Consider the following 22964-nt stretch of genomic DNA (forward strand, 5'->3'; position numbering starts at 1 on the left):
GATGAAAGTTAAATTCTCTGCACTGATGTTTATTTAAACAATTATTACGTTGTCTAATGCAGCTGGGAATGGAGGTACAGTAGCCTCATATTTAAAAGCATGGCCTTCTATATAACATTAGAGAGCTCTAGTGGACATATTGCCCATTTCTGATTCCCTAGTGGCTTCTATTCTTCCCAGGAATTAATGTTCTAATTAGAATGTATCTGTACATTTTCCTTGTGTTGGTCAAGTATCAACAATTCAGTTATTACCTTATGCATACTACTGCATATGCTAGGCCAGATTGTTCAAATACCCTTTGGTAGAAGAGTTGATGGAGCATTTCTAATCCCAGAATAGTGCCACAAAAAAAAAAAAAAAAAAAAGGCTACATCAGGGATGTACAATAAAAAGGCAGGAAAAGACCTTCTGTTAAGTTACTGAATTGCAGGAACTACTGTGGATTGTGTTTCATGCAACAATCTAGATGTAGATCAGCATTAATATTCACAAGATATGTATATAGTTCAGCATCAGTCTTTGCAAAATTGGAAATCACGCATACACATATGCATATATAACCTCATGCACAGATCAAGAAAGATTCCTATTATGGCATTTAAGCTTTTTGCAAAGTTTGGAGGCAATGGCTTCAGACCCTGTCAGTAAGCCCCTATAGTACAATTTGAAGCAGTATCATTCAGGGTAGGATACAGATGGGATGTAGTATCCCTTAGCTGCAAGCCCAATGCTCACCAGCTGTACTGGGAATCTCTAGAGTGACTTCCCAGAGACATAGCTCAGACTTCCAGTGACAATTCAGAAACATTTGCACATTCACACACAAATAAAATAAGGAAAAGGAGATAGGAACAACCTTCTCTGAAACAAGTAAAGACCTTCATGTCCTGATGAAAAACAGTAAAGAATGCAGTTACTATTAATTACAATATTCTTCAGGGTTTTTTTTCAGTTGTTTACTCCAATGCTAAACGCTGGTTCCAAAATCAACATTTCATATGTGCAGCTCTAAAACTGTCACTAGGTTTGAAAAGTAGCATCTGAAGTTAGGGATACTCTTTTTTAATTATTCATAATTATGATTAACTCAATATTTTTTCACAATTCACTATGAACTTCTAACTGAGCGTGAAAGAATTTGTATGTGACATATATTGTCCAACATGCAACCTTCTGCTTTACTTTTAAATATTCAACGTTTTCCAGCTGTAGAGGTTGAATTGTACAATGAAATTAAAAGAATTGAAGTTTTAAACTTTATTATTCTTATAACTTTACAAATACTCATATTTTAAAGTTAGGTTTATGTTCATTGCCGATAAGACCAATTTAAACGCAGCATATATTTAACAATTCTGACTTCTGCTTCTGACCCAGGATTTGTTTCTTTCCAAAAACATGCTCAGTGCACAGGACTGTCCAAAGACCACTGAAATCAATGGAAAGGCCACCAGTGACTGATGAAATATGGACTGGGCTTTGAGTGTAACACTGCTGAGTTTACTGACTTCATTGACAAGGGCTGAATTTGGATTTGACAGATGTAAAGCAGTTCATCCAATGTACCTTTAACAAACTGCATGCATTTTAACCCCACCCTTCCACTCCAGGAATTTAGAGCGTTTTGTTCTACTAGCTCTGTTAAGAAGCCCCAGCACTTACACAGGTAAAATGACTGAAACACATACAGTTGCTTGTACTTACAGGTGTCTGTCTTGAGCTGATTGTTGGTAATTCCAAAATACTGAGGATTTTCAATGACCGGAATCTTCGTCATCCCAATGATGACTGCGTCAGGACCCCCCTCAGAAGAAGAAGGAGTGTTACTGCCGTTTGAGATGTGGTGGAGGGGACTGGCTGAATCATCATCATTGCTGATAACTGAAGAAGGACCTACAGTTAGAAACAAAGATTTTCCTGTAACTTGGCACATGGTTCCTTTCTGTCAGATAATTTCTTGTTTTGTTTTTTTAGGAGGTTTTTTGGACCAGTTTGTCCTCCATCCCCATAGTCAACAGCAATCTTTGCGTGCCTTGTTGACCTTACCTCAGGAATCTTATGTCTGCACGCAGACGGAGAATCATGGGTTTTTTCTATTAAGCATTGGAATGTGAAGCAAATTTTTGTACTGGTAGATCACTGAGCCTAAATATATCAGGGTCTGTATCATGTGTGTTACTGGGAATGATCTCCAAATTTGTTGAAATCTTTCTGTCATTCTCAGAAATAAGCTTTGAAATACACACATTAACTTTTTACCATATACCCTGCTTGGATCACAAAGCAATAATTGCCAGAAACCCAGGGAATGCCTGTCCTCCCTTTGAGGTGGCCTTATAACAAGACAAGACACAGGGGACATAGGCTCATCCTGATGCAGGAAGCTGGATTTCTGAAAGTCAACACAGTCAAAACCCAAGGGACAATTTGAACATAAGCTGTAGAGCTGATGCTGAGAGGAGTACTGGGAAAGACATATCCCACCCCACTGCAAAATCTAGTGTCACTGCAGAGGGGCTCTTACAGCCTAGGGGAGCAACCCACCATCTCCCCCATCCATACCTCAGCCTATTCACCTTCCAGAAAGAGGTCTATTTTTATCAGTAATTCAGTGTTAGTTTTTGTTTTGTTTTCACTCTGCACTTTATATTTTTAATGAAAGTGACACAGAGATAAAACCTCCTAAAAAGAGTCCTGTTTAACAGTGTCCCGCTTCTGTGATCTGCAGGGGCCTTTGATCTGACAACAAGATCAGCACAAATGACATCTGCACTCTTGCCAACTAAACCTGCCATTTAAATTCCACATTACATCTTCCAGTTTACATCCAGTATTCAAAGAAAACCAAAATCACCATTTAGCAGCAACAACACTTTGCCTAATCTCCCGAGTGAAGAGACAGCAGAGCTCACACATGTCACATTTCACTTTGTTTGCCATCCATGTTAACCAGCTGTTTTGGGGTAGCATTCACATCTTTTAACTGTAACAACCAAAGGCAATGCTGGAAACAGATGGCAAAATTCACCCTCTGCAAGTGCCTATTCTGGAATGGTATCCTCAGATGGCACCTGTGTTTAGCCTGTGGGCAGCAGTGACAGCTGCCCCTCAAAGAAGGGAAGACTAAAAGCTGTGTTTACTCTGGGTCACCAGTCACCCCATTGCAAAATGTTGGAGCCCCCCAAGCTGAGTTTTAGGTTGGACAGAAGGAACAGTGCAGAGGAAAGACAGAGCTGAGCAACTCCCCATGTAGATATTATCTGTGTCTGCAGGGAGATGGGGGGTGGGAAGGGAAGAGAGAACGAGAATAGCAGCAGGTCCTGTACACACAGCATTGAGGACCTGCAAGAAGATAGGCAGGATCCACCACAGCACACACAGAGTTAAGGAAGAAGATGAGTACTAATACAGTCCCAGACACAGCAGCCAAGAGAGGGCAGCTTTACAGAAAAGAAACTCTTACTGTTTTGTGGCTCACTGTATCATTAAGAAAAACACTTTATCATCACATGGTATGGCTCACAGGAATAAAACTTAAATAATTTGGCATGTGGCTATTCAACCTTAGAGACTCAAGTGTGCGCCCACTCCTTTCCTTTCTCCCTAGTTGGTTTAATGGTGCATGAGAGAAATGTTCTCATAATTTGAAAAAGTACTTCCCTCTCTGGCCTGAAACATTAGACGTAATTTTTCAAATACCTTGCACTTCACAGGAAACTCACTGTTGACAAATGTAAGTGAAGCCTAGATCTCTGCAATTTATAAACTGAAATGCTAATACCAAGGCTGGTTTTGCCATTACTGATCACCCAGATCCTCAAATGACTGATTCTACTAGGAAAGCTGCCAGGATTAAGAGTTGGTGGTGGTGATTTCTCTAATGAAGTACAGAGCCTAATAAACTGTGAGAAACGGTCCCTCAGATGGCACACAAGATACTTACATGAAGTGACAGCACATTTTTCAGGTGCATGAGAGTTGTGTTCAGAAGCATCAGAGTGCAAACCCATTTAAAACTCCATTCTATTTTGACAGACATAATTTTTACGCCTCTAAACCTTCTGATTGTCAAGCTAATGGACACAAAAAAGCAGGCTGACAACTACACATTGTCTTGTAAAAATAAAGTCTTTTTCTACTGATATAGGTTTAGTATGAGGGTTAAATCCCTCATCTTAGAGCAAATGGCTCTGTAATTTAACTGAGGAATGTCCTTTTCAGCCCTGCTGTTCTCTGCTGCAAAGAAGGAAGAGTTTTTGTCATTGCTTCCACCACACATGCCCTGATGGCAGGGTAAAATGACCATTATCATTTCAAGGCGTTAAAGTGGGATAATGAATAGAAACTCATTCTGTTCATCAAATCATTTCTTCACTACTCCAAGACCCAATTTTGCATAGTGGATTATTTTTTCAATCAGTATAAACCACAAAGTGCTGTAGGTGAAAAGTAGACAATTGTTCTGTAAATCTATTTACTCAATTAGGCTAACTTGTAAAAACTAGTCTTCCATGTGGTATGAAGCAGGCTCTAAGTATATTCAGCTCCTTGATGTAAGTGAGGAAAACCTGGAAAATGAGGTGATTTCCAAAGCAATTCCTGGTAGTATGAAACAGTTTAGGAAAAATTCAACTCTGGAAACCTTGTGCTGTGTCACTTAGTGATCCCTCTCACTTATTACAAGTAATCAGCCCACGCAATCGTCTTTGGAAGTAGTTGTTTGGGTTCAAAAATCCTATGTCCTGTATATTTCCTCTCTAATTAAGACAATGAGAACTCAACAGATGGAAATTTTTGTGTTGAGCTCACATTCTTCCAAACTTCCCTTTTGCTGGGATCTTTTTGTCAACATAAGCAAACTGGTACATAAACTGTTCCCCGACTTGCTTATTTGCCAGACTGCCCACTTAACATAAAGTTACTTTGAATTTTTTGAATGCACTAAGCCACATTACAGTTACAAGCCAGCACTACGGCTGGCTACGACTGATTTTCTAGTAATGCAAAACCATCTTTTGGGATGCAAGGTGAGGCCATCACCTGGTCTGACAAGAAGCTAGAGCTGCCTTTTTCTGCATATGCGCTGAGGTCAAAATGAAGGTTAATTTCTTAAAGCACCTTAAAGTAGGGTTTCATCCACACAAAATGGGGTCATTGATTTACTTGTCAAATGCAGAATGAGTATGATAATCACCCTCAGTAACTTACCACTGAGTCTGGTTTTCATGAAATCTGCTGTTCGTTTCACGCCTGAAATCTGAAAATTTTAGACAAAACATCTTCTGCGGAAGTGAAAATCATGGGTTGTCAACAGCCATTAGCTATTGCCAATATCTGACTCACAGTCAGGTTGAGCTTTTAAGAAAACTCCAGAGATCTTTTCCACCTTCAAATGTGCTACCCAACATCTCCACTTGATTTCATTTTTAGACTGTCTTTCTTATCTTAGAAAGATAGAATTCAGAGACACATGAGAAATGGAAGCCCTGGAGAAAAAACAGGAGAGCTGTACACTGCAGGGCTAAATTTCTCCTCTCTTTGATTTTGAGCTAAAAGCCTGTCCCACCACCACCTAGGCGGTGTCATTCTGCACCACATAGGCCCAAGAAGAATTCCTTCTGTGTATAAAACCCAGCAGAGCTCTGAAAAAGTGGTGACATGTAAGAAAACAAATTATATTTGAAACTGACAAGGTACAATAAAGCCAAAATACCTCCCACACCTAGGCTGTGAATTATCTTCAGCATGTGGTATGGGACAGCCAGAACAGCAAACTTCCCTTACTGCACATCCCACAGAAAACTGGAGACAATCAAACACTGGGTGGGTCATGATTTGCCTTCACTAGTGCCAACACCCCTCTCTGAAACATAACTCACTTCTGTGCTACCTCTTCAACATTGCAGGTATGCACTGTCCTTTACCTCAGTGGTTCCAATAAATGTGAGTTTCCTTAGGTTTAGAAGCAAAATTTAATAAAACTGTTTTCAAGGTCTGCTGCTATTTCTGGCCAGGAGACAGAGTTTCATGATTATAAAACACAGATTTTCCTGCTGCTTGTATTGCCATTGCAGTTATTGCAGTTTTAACATGCACACATAATTTCAGACTTCTGCTAACATGTAGGTAGTTGGCTGTGGCAACACACCTGTCAGCTGCCGCTGGAATAATCCACATGACCTCCCCGTATACCAAAGTACAGAAAATGTCCCAAAGTGGATACTGGCATGACTCAGATATGCAGGCTCAGGCAAAAAAAAAAAAAAAAAAAAAAAAAGAGAGGCTCTCAAATCCAGAATCAGAAAGAGCACATTGCTTTTGTTTGAATGTGGCTTGGCCTTGCAAGCACATATTCAGCCTTCAGTTTAGATGGTGGCAGGCAAGCGCTGTGTCCATCTACTTCTCCCTCCACCTACAGTGTGAAAGATATTAAGCAACCTATTCTGCATGTTTGCTCTCCAGGCTCTACCAAGATCTTCTGGAGGCTACAATATCCTGTGTCCTCCTTGCAACACACTTTCATTTGTCACACATCACTCCAGTTACACCTGAAGTTACTACTAATGGCTCAGGCCCAGTGGGAAACAACAGAAGTAATAAGTAAAGAACAGCTGATTTAAGGTTTGTGCTGGAGATGTGTTAGGTACAGCGATGCATCTGCTTAGTCAAGTCTTGTGAGGCAGCTCAGCTAAAAGGGATTTATAGAGATGATTTTGTGCTGCGATATTTTAACAGCTATTGCTCCTTCCATGAAAAATGATGTTGACTACTAGCAAGATTTCTCAACTGACCTTTCACTAGCCCTGGCTTTTCTTACTTCCTCTTGGAACAGGGAGCAGTCTGTTCAGGGACACAGTAATAGCACAGCAAGTCAAAAGCAGGACATGTCTCACAGTCAGCATCACCTCTGCTGGATTTCAAGACCACACTAAATCTTGTCTCTTTTTCCTTTTGGGAGGGGTATATTTTTTCACTAGTTAAATACCTTGTTCTATAAAAGTAATTACAGAAGATTTCTTTTCCCATGAGACTCCCATATTTGCTATAGATTCTATAGATTCATAACTAAAAGGTAAGTTTTATGCTTCAGCAAGAGCAGATATTTAATTTTTCCTGTTACTGAGCTAAGATGCAGCTTTCTTACCAGAACAGACATCTTTTTAGCTTAACTCCTGAATCGTTGTCTTATCTTTCACTCCCTCTAGAAGACAACTCATTAATTACGGTTTGATACACTTTTTCTAATTAAGGTTCTATAAGCTTTAATTTTGAATATTCCTTTGCGCTCTTAAGTTCCACAAATGTATGCAACTGTGATATCAAATCATGTTTATGCAATTCTATTAGACTGGATAAGAGAGCCCAGCATAATAGAAAGTAATGCAATTATGGAAACATTATTTTATATTATTGGTCTCTTAAAATGCTGCATGCTGAATACAGGGAATTGAATTATAAGACATAAATAGAACACGAGGAAAAAAATTCAAAGCTGGCTGAATAAGCTTCCCAAAGATAAACGAGTTGCATTTCACTCTGCTTGGTGGAGCTATTCAAACTAAAGTCAGATTATTCTGCAAACCTAGAGTGGGCTTATTAAAATGATGGCCTTTGCTCTGCAGCTGCTGATGCTATTAATGAGAGAAAGCACAAGGCAAGGTGCTCCTATGCTTTCCCAGCAGTTCAGTTGTGCAGAGCAATAGCATTTATTGCCTCTCTCCACCTGCCCACTGGGCCTTCTTGTCTCATATCCCCATCCCTGCCATTTCCCAAGGAAACAGCCATCAGTGTCAGCGAAATCATCTCAACAGTCACTGTCATGCTCAGTTGTGAAATGGTTAATGATGGGGTTAATCCTCCTTTGTTTGTGGTGCAGAAAACACAAGAATAAGATCACCCCAAGCAACATGATACCAAAGTCCATCCTCCTGAAGCACACAGCTCAAACAGTGCATGTCCTATACCAGTGCAGCACACTGAGCCAAAAACCACATTGTAGACATTAAGTCTGTGACTCAGAAAACTAAGACTTGCCAGGCTTGGGTGTTCAGAGGATAAATAATTTCACATCTTTTGACAGGTATCATTAATCTGTTTAACTGATTTGCACCCACCAGTGCTTGTTTAAGCTTGTATTCTGCTGCTTCTTGATATATGAGATAAGGAAAACTTTCTGACACTGCCCAAGAAGCTCAGTTCCCATCCAAGAGCATGCTCCCAGGAAGTCAGAGGAAGGAGAGCAGAGTGCTGGAGAACTTCCCTGCACCCAGCAGACAAATGCCTCCGTTCCCTGCCAGCATGCACTTCTAACAATCTCTCAATAACAGAAGGAAGGGAACTCCTCAGAGGTCTCTTGCAGCAGTGAATGGCTGAAAATAAAGGTTTAAACTCAAGGAGTAGCCCTTAGAAGTCTGTTAATTTACAACCATTGCAAAACAAAGTGGAGACATTTGTTTGAAAATCATGACAAAACCACATCACTTTGACGTAATGTTTGGGTCCAAGAATCCAAGGGTCTGCTTTTGTTTTCATGTGAAAAACCAATGTTTTGTCTTTTCTCATTTGTTGCAGCTTCACAAGAACACTAAATTGTGTTGTTATCATTGTATCACTTTCATATAGAACAAGTAATTTACATTAGCAGATTATTTTCTTTCCTACATAGAATAATTTAAGTAATGATTACCCTTAAGTCTAATGAAATAATAGGTACGTTATTCAGCTTTACAGTACCAACTTTTCAGTGTTGCTAGGTGTCAAAACGCCTTTCCCCTGAAATGCATGTTCCTTTTCCTGGGAAAATTTATTTCAAATACGTAACTCCTCTAGAGAGCAACAAACACGCAACCAGGGTAATTTCCTTTGCAATGACTGAGCACAGATTTTAGCCACTCAAGTATTTCATCAAGCCTTTTTTACTGTGGTTTTGAATCTAAGAGTCACAGCTGCATATTTGTTTGCTTCAGTTTTATTCTGGAGCATGATTGTGGAAAAATCCCAGTCAGTTCCTTTCAGCTGCCTTTCCTCTCACAACCTCATCTATACTACCCTGTATGCACACATTCACACATCCCTTTGCATACAAGCCTAGAGCATTCCAGAGGTCACATTTTCTGCAAGGGAGTTTTTCCAAACAGGGAGGACTCCCTAGGATGACTTAAGGGACCCCTTCATAACACATGTCACTCCCCAACAGCCATGAAACCTGCACATCACAGGGAATAAGACACAAGTACCTAGGGCTGGGACAGACTGGCCAAACAGTTCACCCAAGAAATCTCCTTTGCAGCACTGCAAAAGCCTGTAGGAAAAAGGATGAGGTCTCTAATATGTACTGGATTTGCTAGTACTGTCTGACAGACTAGAGGGGCCATGAATCCCCTCTGCCCCTGCCTCACTCCAGGGCTACCTCTCCAGGGATGCCATCACCAAAGCCCCAGCCTGTGGTACAAAGTTTGCCAATTTCTTTCTCCTTTTGGCCAGAATGGGGGTCATTTGTGTAATAGATCTCAGAACTGCAATCTGGTATGCATCTTCAAATTCTTAAGCACCATTACCAATAAATCCTCACAGTTCATCCTCTGTGAGGTATGTGCTACTATTATTCCCCATTTGGAGGCAACAGAAGGAGCTCTGCAAGGCTCCTTAATCTGCCCAGCGTTGCAGGTGCTCATGACCATGCAAAGGACTACCAGCCTTGACTGTCGAATCACGATGCCCTTACAGCCCTCCTTCAACTATAGGATAAATGGTAGCTATACAGCTGCCACTGCTTCATGGACATGTTTACAGTATCTGCAGCTCACATGCTGTGCCCTATCATAAAGAATGAAGAATTATGGCCTCTCATTATTGGTAGTCAAATGAAACATAGACCTAACACAAAAATCTAGCAGTGATGTAGTATATTAATCAATACAAATATGTAAGCCAGAGAAGTAAGGATACAAGGCAGCAGAACATGTGAAAGAAAGAAAGAAAAAATTATTAATCACCAAGAGCATTCATTATAGCCACGTGCAGGTTTGGATATCTCAGAAAAATGGGGAAAATTACAGTTCTTCAAAAATGCTACAGTGAAAAATTACCAGAGTAGGAAAAAAAGATCAGCTGGCATATGCTTGTTGGCATCAAGTAAAAAAGAAAAATTTACCCCAAATTAAATCTTTGTTGCTTTTAATTTAATTAAAAAACTAATTAATTAACAATCACTCCTCTGCACACTTCTCAAGATAAGCTAAATGTTAGCATTCCCATTCCTAGTGCTGGGAATGATGTCCTCTGTTGTCTAGAAGATTAATGCAATGTGTACAGAAGCAACATAAGTTTCCCCATGCTGTTTTGGCAGCCAGTCTTTATTTGAGAGAACAACAAAGCTATTTGGAATAGCCAGCGTCAATAATTTTCCAAATTCTGTTTAGCTGGACATGGTTAGATGATATGGCAGATACACTAGATTGTGGAGAAATGTTCCTTCATACTAGACTTGTATTATGTTGCAACACATTAATAACTATTTCCCTTCTTTAAATCTTCCCTGATTATTTCTTGGGAACACAGGGATATTATCTACAGACCTCTTCAATCCAAGCAAATCAGCTGAGAACATGATAAGGAAAAGTCAATAAGTACTCGTGAAACATATTTAAATCTGAAGAACTGGGTTTTTTTCTTTTTTATTCTCAATAGAGGTCTGAGAAGGTACACAAGGATAGCCTTCCAATGGAAGGGAACAATCTTTATTTCATGCCTATAATGGATAGCAATGAAAAGTTGCATGACAGAAGTGCATCAAGAAAAACTGAGGTAAAATGTTAGGAGAACATCCTCAGGCACTGCAATTGCTCATACAAGACTCAGAAATCTCTGTTTCTGGAGATTTTGAAGTCACATCAGGAAAGTAGCTGCTGGAAAAGATAGAGGTGTAGTTGATACAGGTTTACCACCTCGAGTGGTCTTACGGAGATCACTTCGGGTCCTTCAAATATTAATTTTTGTCTGTTCAGAACCGTATAAGATCTGTAACTCAACAAATGCCCAGCATTAGCAGTTACTTTTCCAGGCTGCAGAATCAATATACATTTAGTTGGGTGAGAAGCACATCAGTGATGTAGCAATTCACAGTCTACAGTGGGTTACTCTACTAGAACACACATTATGTAATTGCATTCTTTATGTACAATTTATTTTAATTCTTTCTGAACAGTTTTCATCAGAGGAAGTGTTAACTACCTGACACTGTAACACAAATTCTTCTACCATTTCTCACTTTCTGTTAGGAGAAGATTCTTACAGGCCTCCAAAATTGCATGAATTATGAAGTCAACACTGTCCTAGATTGAAATATACCTCTCAATTTGTTCTCAACAAGCATTCCAGCATAACAGCTTCCAATTCATTTTTCACTTACAGCTGCACTGGCTAACCTTAAACGTGACAATCTGCAAAGAAGCAAAACTGAATGATTACACACAATCAACCCAAACATCATGCTCAAATTATAAACAACATCTGCAGAAATCTAGTTGTGCTGTTTACTCAGCTCTCACTGAGCTAATCTTGCAGCCCAGCTAATGCTTTCTTGGACTTGTACTGACTTGAGCTGACTTATTTTCATCTCCAAACATTCCTTATCCTTGAAAATAGGATTTATAAACAAAATTCAAAGGCCTACCTACACCTGAAAAGGATGGCATGGGAAAATGGTGAACTAACACTGTATCATCTCTTTCTTGTCAAGTAATTCACTCTCTCCTTGGCTGGACAGGTTTTGGGTCCTCATGGCCCAAACTTTCCACACACTCTGAAGGCAGTAGCTGGTCTTGGAAGAAAGAGGGCTGCTGGAAGTGCAGAAGGCTTCAGCACAGAAGACACAATCCAAAACTGGCCCTCAGTGAACACAAAGCTAGAGACAGCTTACTTTTCCACCTGACATTTTATTCCAATTTATATTACATTACTTAGCAACAAACAGATTCCTTTTGTGTCTCTGCCACAGCAACCATTTCAGTGGCTTTCTCTATAGCCCCCATCCCTAAAGCAATCGGCAACTGTACAATTCCCTAGCCTTCCAAGAGAGATCAACAACCTTCGCTGGTTGGCAAGAGACTGGCCAGAACTTTCTTCTGGGAAGATTTTTGGTGCTCAGCAAACGTGTCCCTAGAAATTCTTGTGATACCCAGGTGAAACATCTGCCATACTCTTCAAAGTGGAATAATCTTAGAAACAGACTCGCTCTAGCAGCTGGTGGTTTTGTGTGAGAAAACATAACGAAAACAAAAACAACTGCTTTCCACTAATCACTTTCAATTTCCACAGGTATAGACTTCTGAATTATGCTCGATTAGATCTTTTGGACATTATTTAAAAATCAGTTCACCTTCAGAGATGGGAAGGAGCTGAATAGAAAGTTTGGAGGAATATCCCTGCCAATATACCTTCAAATCAAAGATTCCGAATTCTCCCTGAATAACACCATTCTTTCCCTAATCATGATTCCAAAGGCAGTGAAGCCTTACACACTCAAAATGCAGATCTAAATATTACTGCAGAGAAGCAAATGTCACTCACAGATAGAAAGGCAACATGACAAAATTCTGTCCCTGCAGCATCACTCACAAACTATAGGATTAGCTGTACGAATTGACTGTCTTGCCTGCATACGTTCATCCTCTACTGCCATTTAGAGATAGCTCCTCCTCCCTGCCACATGATGCCTCAACTGCTGGAAACTCCTCCCTTCTCCTTCTAAGGCCAGCTTTCCTTGAAACTGCCTCCGTGGCAAGCAGGAAAATGCCCCCACTCAAAGCTGTTTGCACTGTACCAGCTAGCTCAGCCATCCCGCCACACTACAAACCGAACTCTGGCAGTTTTGCTGCAGCGGACTTGAAAACGGATGTATTGTGAAACCGGTCACAAACCCACAATGGTCACGAACCCACAATGGTCACGAACCCACAATGAGGTTTTGCTAAAACATTTAAAGCATCACTGTTTCTATTCTGCAGGGCTTTAAATAAAAAAAAAAAAAAAGTTTATATTTTTTTTTCTGGATGCTGCACATAATATTTCCATACATTACTTCTGCTTCTTCTTCAGCTTCTGAATACTTTACCAAGTATCCTCCCCTGGCTTTTTTCTGATGTGCTTCCGCTGCTTATTTACCCACTCCTTCCTTTATGAAGAGTTTTGCCTCTCTCTTCTTAACTGATTCACTCTTGATCATCTTGCTCTCCTATCCTCTCTTTTTCTAAGATTTCACTGGATTTGTTAACTATCTTTTCATTGCCTTGTAATATTCAGTTCCCACATTTTGTCGACATCACCTCCAGTGATGTAATTTCTATGTATGAACTAAATACCATTAGTGCTTACTAAACTTAAGTATTATAGGGTGACACTCATTTATTCTCAGTGTAACTTCCTCTTCTACCAAAAATTCAGTCACGGCTGTTTCTTAGCAACAGATTTATCAGAACAGATTTGCATAGACATTAAATACTCTCAAAAACGAACTGCTAAAGGAAGCTAATAAAATAGCCTTATTCCTGACCACCATTAGAAGCAAATACTACAAAACAGAATAACATGGGTTTATAATTCTGTATGAAAGTAATGAACACGTGTATAACATTATCACCAATTGAAGTAGAAAACCATATGAACTGCCTTAATTACTGTATCTTCGAACAGATTTGCAAAAATAACCTTGTCTTCAGAGACTGCAAAAAGCCCCAAACTGCACACAACCACAAGCCTCCTGCACCGGGCTAAACTGAAAACTGGAGCCTACAATGGTCACATACAAATAGGTCTCAAAGGACCAGACTTCAAAAGTCAGATATGTGCATTTCCTATGTGCATGAAAAATGAACACCCTAGCTTCAAACACACCAATAATAAATAACCAAGAATTGGACTTCAGTGCAGGAACATAATCCGTTAGTATTTCATTCTTTGGAGTCCTCACATTTATACATTAATTTCAGTAAGCTGAAAGGTTTTTATTTTCACAGTCTTTAGATTTATTTTTTTTTTTTTTTTTTTTTTTTTTACCTAAAATAACATGCTGAGCTCCAACTGGCTAGTTGGCAAAAATGTAGAGAAAAACAAATCTGGGGACAGGGTGAAAGAGTGAAACCAAACATGAAACATAAAACCGTATAAACAGAAAAAGTGAAACAGCAATAGCCCTTCATCTTCATATCGACTTAGAGTAATTTATTAAAATGACAACGGTGCAAAATCCCTTTTAACGCCAGTGGAATCAGTACTGCTGTCTTTGTATTAAGAATAATGATAACCTTTTTGGCAAATGAAGTCTTATGCTGCTGTGGCACTTAGTTGTGTCACTGAAAGGCAGCATCTGTAATATATGGCTGCACATGAATTATGTTAGGAATGGGTTAAAGTAATAGATCTGTATTATTCTCAAGAGGCAATGCCAAAAGGTAATTGCCCATATTTGTACCACTACATTACAGAGAATGACAGTTTCATGTCTTCCTAATGTTTAACTGAAAATCTATAAAATCCGTTTCTCTTTCTTGCTGAGAAATTAATATAGGACCAAAACCTGAAATTCCAACTCTGGTCATGCTCAGACAAAACTCCCACTGCAGTCAGTGGGAGTTTTGCCAGGGAGAGGATTAAAGACGGTACAATTTGCTGCATGCTACCAGAAATGTAAAAGCTACGGAGTTAGGTTTTCATTATGGTGCTGCTGGGATTGTTAAAATTAGCAAGAATTTGGTCTTTTATCTTTCACTCATGCAGTCACGTGGACTGGCAGAGGAGGGATAGATGCGAGGCGGACAAGCCAGCTTGCTGGAGAGTGCTTAACGCTGGGCTGGCAGCCAACAGAAGTGAATCCCTCCTGCAGTATCTCCCTTCCCTCCTCCTCTTTAAGGACCAAGAAGAAGCAGGAAAGGAGCAAAGAAGCAAACCTGTATCCTTAGCAAACAGCACTGAAGCCATCTACATTATCTGTGCTATTCCAGTAATGGGAGCATGCCTGAGCACACACCCCTTTTGGGAGGCTTTAAGCTGGGCTTTGTGCCACAGAGATGACACCTCACTAAAAAGATGGCAGGAAGCAGCCAACATGTAACAGCTTCACAAGGCTTCTGCGAGGGGCAGGTGGACCACATCAGTAACGAGAAAAGCCCATTATCCCAAGGGGGTACCTGGCTGTGCACAGTTTATTGAGTGGTTGGAATGGTGTTCTACAATACAGTTTCTAGAGGCATTAGAATTTGGTTTGTTAAGATAGTAACAACTTTTCTTACTTTTGCAGCCAATTTCTCCATATTTTCATGATGTGGTAGTAAAACCCAGGGAATGAAGATACTACATCTGGAAACAGCTAAGTTATCTAACCAGCCTGCAAAATGAAGCAAAAATTAAGTCCTGAGCTACTCACCCGTTTGAACTTTTATAAGAAAGCAAGAATAACATAGAATCTCACTACAGCTGTATTTTTTTTAATGAAAATTCATTTTTAAGAATATGATTACAGCAGATTTCTGACATTTTCTATCACTACCAATACCATCTGGCACCAATTTGATTTCAAACTGCCAAGTAATTATTGTTAAAAAAATAACTAATATTCACATTCAACAGATATTTCTTATAATAATAAAAAAATGTATGTTTAGGGACCACTATGACTTGCAAAATAAAGACCAAGAGAATACTAATGATTCAAACACCAGCATAAAGACACTGGGGTCCTGAATTTAAAATAAGCTAGCCCTATTGAATTAAACTCACTGATCTGGGTTCTGAAGCAAGTTTCAAAGTATATAGCATACATAAACTCATTCAATACTACTAGTTCAATACTGTTCATTCTGATAGTAACACATGACTAAAACTGTAATATATAGCATTATTTTACACCTACATGATCTCCTAAAAGATCATTTTATAGAAAAAAAATGAAACTACAGATAAATACAGATCCTGCACAGAGTCTGGTTATTATGGATTAAGCACCACAAAAACCTTACTGTTTTGGAATTAAAATTGCATTGCTTCATTTTGTTGGCATTTCTTTTTTATGTTAAATGCTTGGCAAGACCTGAGATGTTTACTCCTATAAATATTCACAATGAATTTCAAGCTTGAAAATTTACCATTCTTATGTAGTAGTAGTACTTACAAATGGCAAATATTTAACATGGGCTCTTAGTTGATGTGAATTAGTTAAAGGATCTGGCTCATACCTTTCTCAGTCTCTACTGATTTTGAGTAGCTTGTGGGTTTGCATCCCATGCAGAATTATTCACTGCTGGACAGACTGATCTGTTAGCATTTTACAGTCATACAGCATAAACAGAAACTCAATGCAAGGAAAGATGGGAAAATCAGGCTGCACAAGCTGTGCACTTGCAATTGTGATGTGCAGGTGACAATGATAAAAAGTTTCAGAATACTAACAAAAGCAGTTACACATCACTCAGACAATTTAATGTTGTACACTAACAGTCCTCCCTAGAATGCTGAAAGCAGATAAAATTATTTTGTAAGAGAAGGTTGTGACTCAAAGCAGGACTGCATATATATGCACATTTTCTTATGTCCGTAACTGCAGTGGTGACAAAAATCTCAAATGAATAAATGCCCCTGATCTATTCTGTAGGGGAATACAGTGCTATGTTTAGTCACAGGTCAGAGCCAGGACTCTAGCGTAACCAGGCAAGCATCTGCACAGACTCTTTGCATCTTGCAACATGCACAGAAAGTTAAAATCACATTTATATTCTGTATTTAATAAATCTCACAGTAGCCTGATTTATGGCACCCAAAGCAAGACATGCATGTCTCCAAATGGAGAAAAAAATACCTGTTGTTTTTTGGAATTTCCACTCCCCTCCTAAAGATGATCAAACCCTTTGTAATTAGACCGATGACAGGATAACTCAGTCTCCCCGTCATCAGTCCTCAGCCGCTGTTTCATCTGCCAAAGGTTGCCCCTTCCTGCCACAAGTACCTTTCCCTTGGCAACCACTGATCAAACTGCTATCATGTAGGCCATCTACAAATCACCACTGGTTATAGCTGCTCTCACCATGGGAAAAGTTGAATCCAGAACCCAGAAGCGAAAAATGTTAGAGCCCCACAGTTAGGAACAACTGCCCCCAGAGGCAATGCCATCACCTTCTAACCACAGGTTAACAACTTCACCTGTGTTCCAGGGTAGTGGAGTTCAACAGCAACAGGATTATATATACATTTGAATTCCAACAAAATGTGAAGTTGCAGCAGGGAATGGAAACTTGGCATCCTCTTTAGAAAGAAAAAGCAGTTATAAATCTTTGCCTTCCTCTTGAAGAGGTACGTGGCCCTTCACACTTTTTTTCACACAATGATGAAGAGTGATAAAGTGTGACTCTTTACCTGGAAAGAGCTTATGCCAAATTCCAAAAGAAAACCAGTGCTGACATACAGGAAAAGGTAACCTGTTAAACCACCCAGCAAGTGTAAAGCTGGTGTCTTCACATTCTGCTTCAAAAGCGGTACCTCAAATGCCTGGTTGTTACTGGAGAAAGGAAATGGTCAGGCCACTCACAGTGAACTTACCTGATTTTGATTCATACTGTCATAGCAAACAAATGCAAAGTTGCTTATTTAAGTCATATTTAGAAAACATTACATGTATTGAAGAATGAAACAGCTGAGCAATTAGTAATAACAAAGAATTACTGCTTGGTTGGCAGAAGCCTTCACAAGACCCACCAGGGACTGAGCTGTCTATCACTGGGCTACTTGGTACCCAGAAGACAAGGCTTCACAAAGACAGGGAGACAGCTATATTACAACGCAGAGCTAGTATCTCAGACCACCAAAAAATTACTCTTGGTTATAAAAGATAAAGAAAGAAACTAGCTACTTAAGTCTTTCATCTAATCACTTGACATCAGCAGAAAAATCAACAAGATGGGCTTACCATGAGGAAGCCAACACTGATATCCTGGGCTGCATCAAAAGGAGCGTGACCAGCAGGTCGAAGGAGGTGATCCTGCCCCTCTACTCTGCTCTTGTGAGACCTCACCTGGAGTATTGTGTGCAGTTCTGGTGTCCTCAACATAAAAAGGACATGGAACTGCTGGAACAAGTCCAGAGGAGGACCACGAGGATGATCAGGGGACTGGAGCACCTCCCGTATGAAGATAGGCTGAGGAAGTTGGGGCTGTTCAGCCTGGAGAAGAGAAGGCTGCGTGGAGACCTCATAGCAGCCTTCCAGTACCTGAAGGGGGCCTATAGGGATGCTGGGGAGGGACTCTTCGTCAGGGGCTGTAGTGACAGGACAAGGGGTAACGGGTTAAAACTTAAACAGGGGAAGTTTAGATTGGATATAAGGAGGAAATTTTTCCTGTTGGGGTGGTGAGGTACTGGAATTGGTTGCCCAGGGGGGTTGTGAGTGCTCCATCCCTGGCAGTGTTCAAGACCAGGTTGGATGAAGCCTTGTGTGGGATGGTTTAGTGTGAGGTGTCCCTGCCTATGGCAGGGGGGGTGTAACTAGATGATCTTGAGGTCCTTTCCAACCCTAACTATTCTATGATTCTATGATATACTTTCATAATTTTAACTTTTGTCTCTCATGTTTAAGGCAATATACATTGTTTTTAATCTGAATGAAAATGACAGTCTTAATGGAAATGTTTTCTTCCACAAACCTTAGACTTACTGAGACTCTACCTTTTGCTCTAATAGTACAGGTATATACAGCCCTTAGATTTTTCCTAGGAATCTGAAGATACTCAACACAAGTGAACCAGCTTATGACTATGTATTAATTAGGTACAAGTGCACCAGGAATTTCTGACATTGCTAGCCCTATTGACCTTCCTTCCTTCTGCACAATTTGGGGCAGAAAAGTGTGACCTAACTTACGAGCATGCTAGGTCTCTTGAGGAAGCATTAGAATTGGTTTTATGGCATTTATCTTTAGAAAAAGAAAGGAGAATTCTGGTTTAGGCATCAAGATCTATGCCGGGATGTCTTCTGGAACGACAAGAAACACAACCTATCCATGACTCAAAGGTTTATATAGAATTAGCTGTTTACTTGGATCATGTTCTCTGGGGCACAGATGACACATCTATTTCCGAGGTATCATCCATTTCAATGCTGTAGACACTAAAATTTTGCTAAAGCCTTCCCAGGGAAAAATACGGTGACTCTTCTGTGGGATCACACTAATAATTAAGAAACTGCACAAACAGTTGCCCATCAGGCCACAAAGAATTTCATCAGTGTTTATTCTTGTAACTTCTCATACCTACTATTTGCTATTAAGAGTTATTGAGGAAATATGATCTGTGGTGCCATCAATGTGTGCTCCCAACACAAACTTGCATATTTTCATTTTGCGTATCAGCTTTCTTGGGAAGGTGTCATGGCTAGAACAGCAGTTGAATACACTGCTTCTTCTGGATGTGCAAACAGCACAGCACTTATATGTCGAAAAAGTAAATGGGGTTATGAAAGACACTGTCACATTCATATTCTAATTTCTTTTGAAATACTATTTGGGATTTTACTGATTACAGTTGGCATGTATCTGAAGTTTACTACAATGAAAAATGAAGACACAGTAATGGCATCGTAATAATGTAACAATGGGAATAAACTGAATTGGGAAACCACAGTAGAAAAGCAAATTGCATAAATAAAACAAGTGGTTTTTAAATTACTGGGTTTCAACTACAAGACCAGGCCATTCATGTTAAATACAGTTTCAACTTGTGCACCAAACTAGAACTTCAATCAAAGTGAATTTTCATCTCTGTTTCAAATGCACTTTTCTGTTCTCTTTACCCCCCCCTTTTTTTTTTTTGATCACACACTGTAAACCACAGTTCTAAGTTTTTGAGGGGATTATTTTAGTTGAAACCCCATTCTCTGTTTACAGATCTTAATGACATCTGGCTCCTTTATTGTTAACACTGCGCTGATGATGAAAGTCCTAGAGCTCTGGATAGCAACACAGAAGCAAAACAAAACAGGCCCACTTAAATCTAAAGTATCTGTCACCTTCAACAAGATAGCTAGAGAACACTTACTTTAGAAACATACACACTGCATTTGCTTTTTATAGATAAAATGCATTGCCCAAAAGGTCTTTCGATAGAATTATCTAAATATCAGAAACCAGAATTTTGTGACTTTTTGCAAGCATTCTCACGAAACTGCAATATACAAAGATCTGCTTATTATGTGCTCTACATTTGTGCTTCAGAGACTGATTATTAACATAATATAGGAAGAAACACCAATTACTAAACCTGAAAGGTGATCTTTAAATTAATTTTACTTTTAAAATGGTAATGGAAATATAAACTAACCTACGAAAGTAACTTTTTATTCTTGCAGTATGTTAATGGAGAAATTTGATGGAGGGGTGACCTCATCAATGTTTACAAATATGTAAAGGGTAGGTGTCAGGATGATGGAGCTAGGCTTTTTTCAGTGATATCCAGTGATAGGACAAGGGGCAATGGGTGTAAACTGGAGCATAGGAAGTTCCACGTTAACATCAGGAAGAACTTCTTTACTGTAAGAGTGACAGAGCACTGGAACAGGTTGCCCAGGGGGGTTGTGGAGTCTCCTACACTGGAGATATTCAAGGCCCGCCTGGACAAGTTCCTGTGTGATGTACTGTAGGTTACCCTGCTCTTGCAGGGGGGTTGGACTAGATGATCTTTTTAGGTCCCTTCCAACCCTTGGGATTCTGTGATTCTGTGATTCTGTGAAATACAAATTTCTCAAGTTACAAATATCCAATACAAGCTCTTTGTATTTTTATCTCATTTAAAAGAACCAAATAAAGACATCTACAAGAATACTGTTAAGTTACAATTTGTGCTCATTAAAAAATGAACCACTGTTTTGCATTTTACTCTAATTTAAATTATCAAGAACATGAAGAATTTATGTTGCATTTTATCTTGTTGACTTCATAATTTTCTGTGCAGTGTACACAGCTGTTTTAATTTTTGCCTTTACTTAGCTTTGTTTTTTTGATTGCTCTTCCTAGATAACTTCTTGTCCTGCTGAGGCTGCAAATCCTTACTAGAATATTTCAATGGCAAGCTTGCTACCACTCAAAAAAATATCCAATACATCACAATTTAAAAATGTTCTACTTGGCAAAGAACTTTAATGAATCTAATATTTAATATTGTTTGAATATTTTCTTTATAATAACTGTATCTACCAGCTTACAGAATATCACAAATTGCCTATAATAGCAAGTCTCACTGAAAGCTCATCTTAGAAAAAGAGAATCTTTCTTCTAAATAGTGAGGATACATCAAATTGGTTCCAAAGGCATATTTTATAGAATGATAATAAAAAAGCATACATATAAAATACACTACGTAACATCGCAATTCTGCTAATAGGTGAAAAATTCAAAATTCCCTGTGGGCGTACAAAGCAGATTTGGTACAAGACTTGGAAATGTGGTGAGTTTCCAGAAGAGAAAAATGTGACCAAACATTTCAGAAGCAAGAAAATAAACACGTAACGCAATATCCGCATCTGCCGTAGTCCAAATACAGCAATTAAATTTATGGGAAAATATGACATGCCTTACTAAAAAGCAAAAAAAACCCCAAAACCTTGCACTTAAACTGCAACATAACAATTCCAACATTTTTGTGCACTGTTTCATTAGGTCTGTCAAGAAATCCAGATGGTCCAGGCAAACAAACAGAAGTCACAAACCAAACACACCCTTCAAATCACAGCACTGATGTTTCCTCAAAATAGTTTGGAAAATCAGCACAGCTTACTTGGGTATTCAACCAACCAACTTTTTCTATTTTAAGTTCTGACTAGATGAAGCATGCCCTGACATATAAAACTTGCTGGTTTTGCTTATGGCAAACAGCCGAATTTAGTCATTTGGTCTAAATACATCTGATCTAAATTCTAAATCAAATGTATATGCTAAACACATATATTTAAATTAAATTAAATACAAATAAAGCTATTATAAGCAGGTGGGGGAAGGCATTTTTTAAATAGGGTAACCATTCAAGATGCTCTAAAAAAATAATTAAGGAGTTGAATCTCACTGTTTATCAGAAAACAAAAGCAACAATAAGTACATTTATATCAGCAGATAAAAGGTGACGACCTCCAAGATCTTCCAATACACTGCACAATAACTAACGAAATACTAGATGTAATCAATTTACCGAGAGTGAAAGACACAATGCAATGATAATGAATTATAAAACCTTGTTGGCCTGTTAAAAGTAAGTTTATCAGTCAAGTACATTTTTTGTAAATATAGTCTAAACTATTACTTGGGAACAAAAACAATGATTGTCTGTTGTTTACAGGAAATATAAAACTGATGCAACATGAAGAATTAGAAGAGAGAGATAAAAGATTCACAGCTTGCTGATGGATTGCAGCAAACTTATTTTTAACGAGGTTATGTTACGGTAGGAGGCATTGTTTACCATTTAGAATACTACTTTTCTGAACATGTGAAAAACATTTCAGTAAAAAGTGCATACGTTCTATACTTTGAAACCAACACAATGACTCTCTTCCTGTTTTTAAGTTGAACCTGATATCCAAGAAAGAACAAGGAACACAGAGAATATGTTTCAAATGTATTTGCCAAAGACTCTGGTCTCAGGTTTGTGCAGTAGCATGGCAGCCCAATTACGCTCTCACACTAGTAAAGACAGTAATATGAGTTAAAATAGCTGTGCTAAAAAGCAAACCAAACCAAACCAAACCAAAACAAAAAATCAGGAAAAAATCAGGATTTTTTTTCCAGTGTTGTGGACATGCCTGAGGCATGAGCCCTACACTGCTTACCGTCAACAAAAAATCAAAGCCATCACAACAAAGCCTTGACTTCACTCCCTACTTGCTTGAACATCAGATAGTTCCCTGATATCCTATATAGTTGTTCTTGTCATTCCAGT

At 39.0% G+C, this 22964-nt stretch overlaps 1 protein-coding gene across 1 annotated transcript in view; it reads right to left on the reverse strand.

Moving 5' to 3' along the window:
* Positions 1-22964, reverse strand: part of NTRK2 (neurotrophic receptor tyrosine kinase 2) — a 210060-nt gene that overhangs the window by 88038 nt on the left and 99058 nt on the right. Inside the window, exon 13 of the mRNA XM_065662823.1 lies at positions 1708-1896. Within this exon, the coding sequence (XP_065518895.1) occupies positions 1708-1896 (189 nt within the window). The remainder of the gene's footprint in view (positions 1-1707; positions 1897-22964) is intronic.

This window comes from Lathamus discolor, chromosome Z (assembly GCF_037157495.1).
Source record: "Lathamus discolor isolate bLatDis1 chromosome Z, bLatDis1.hap1, whole genome shotgun sequence".
Lineage (NCBI taxonomy): Eukaryota > Metazoa > Chordata > Aves > Psittaciformes > Psittacidae > Lathamus > Lathamus discolor.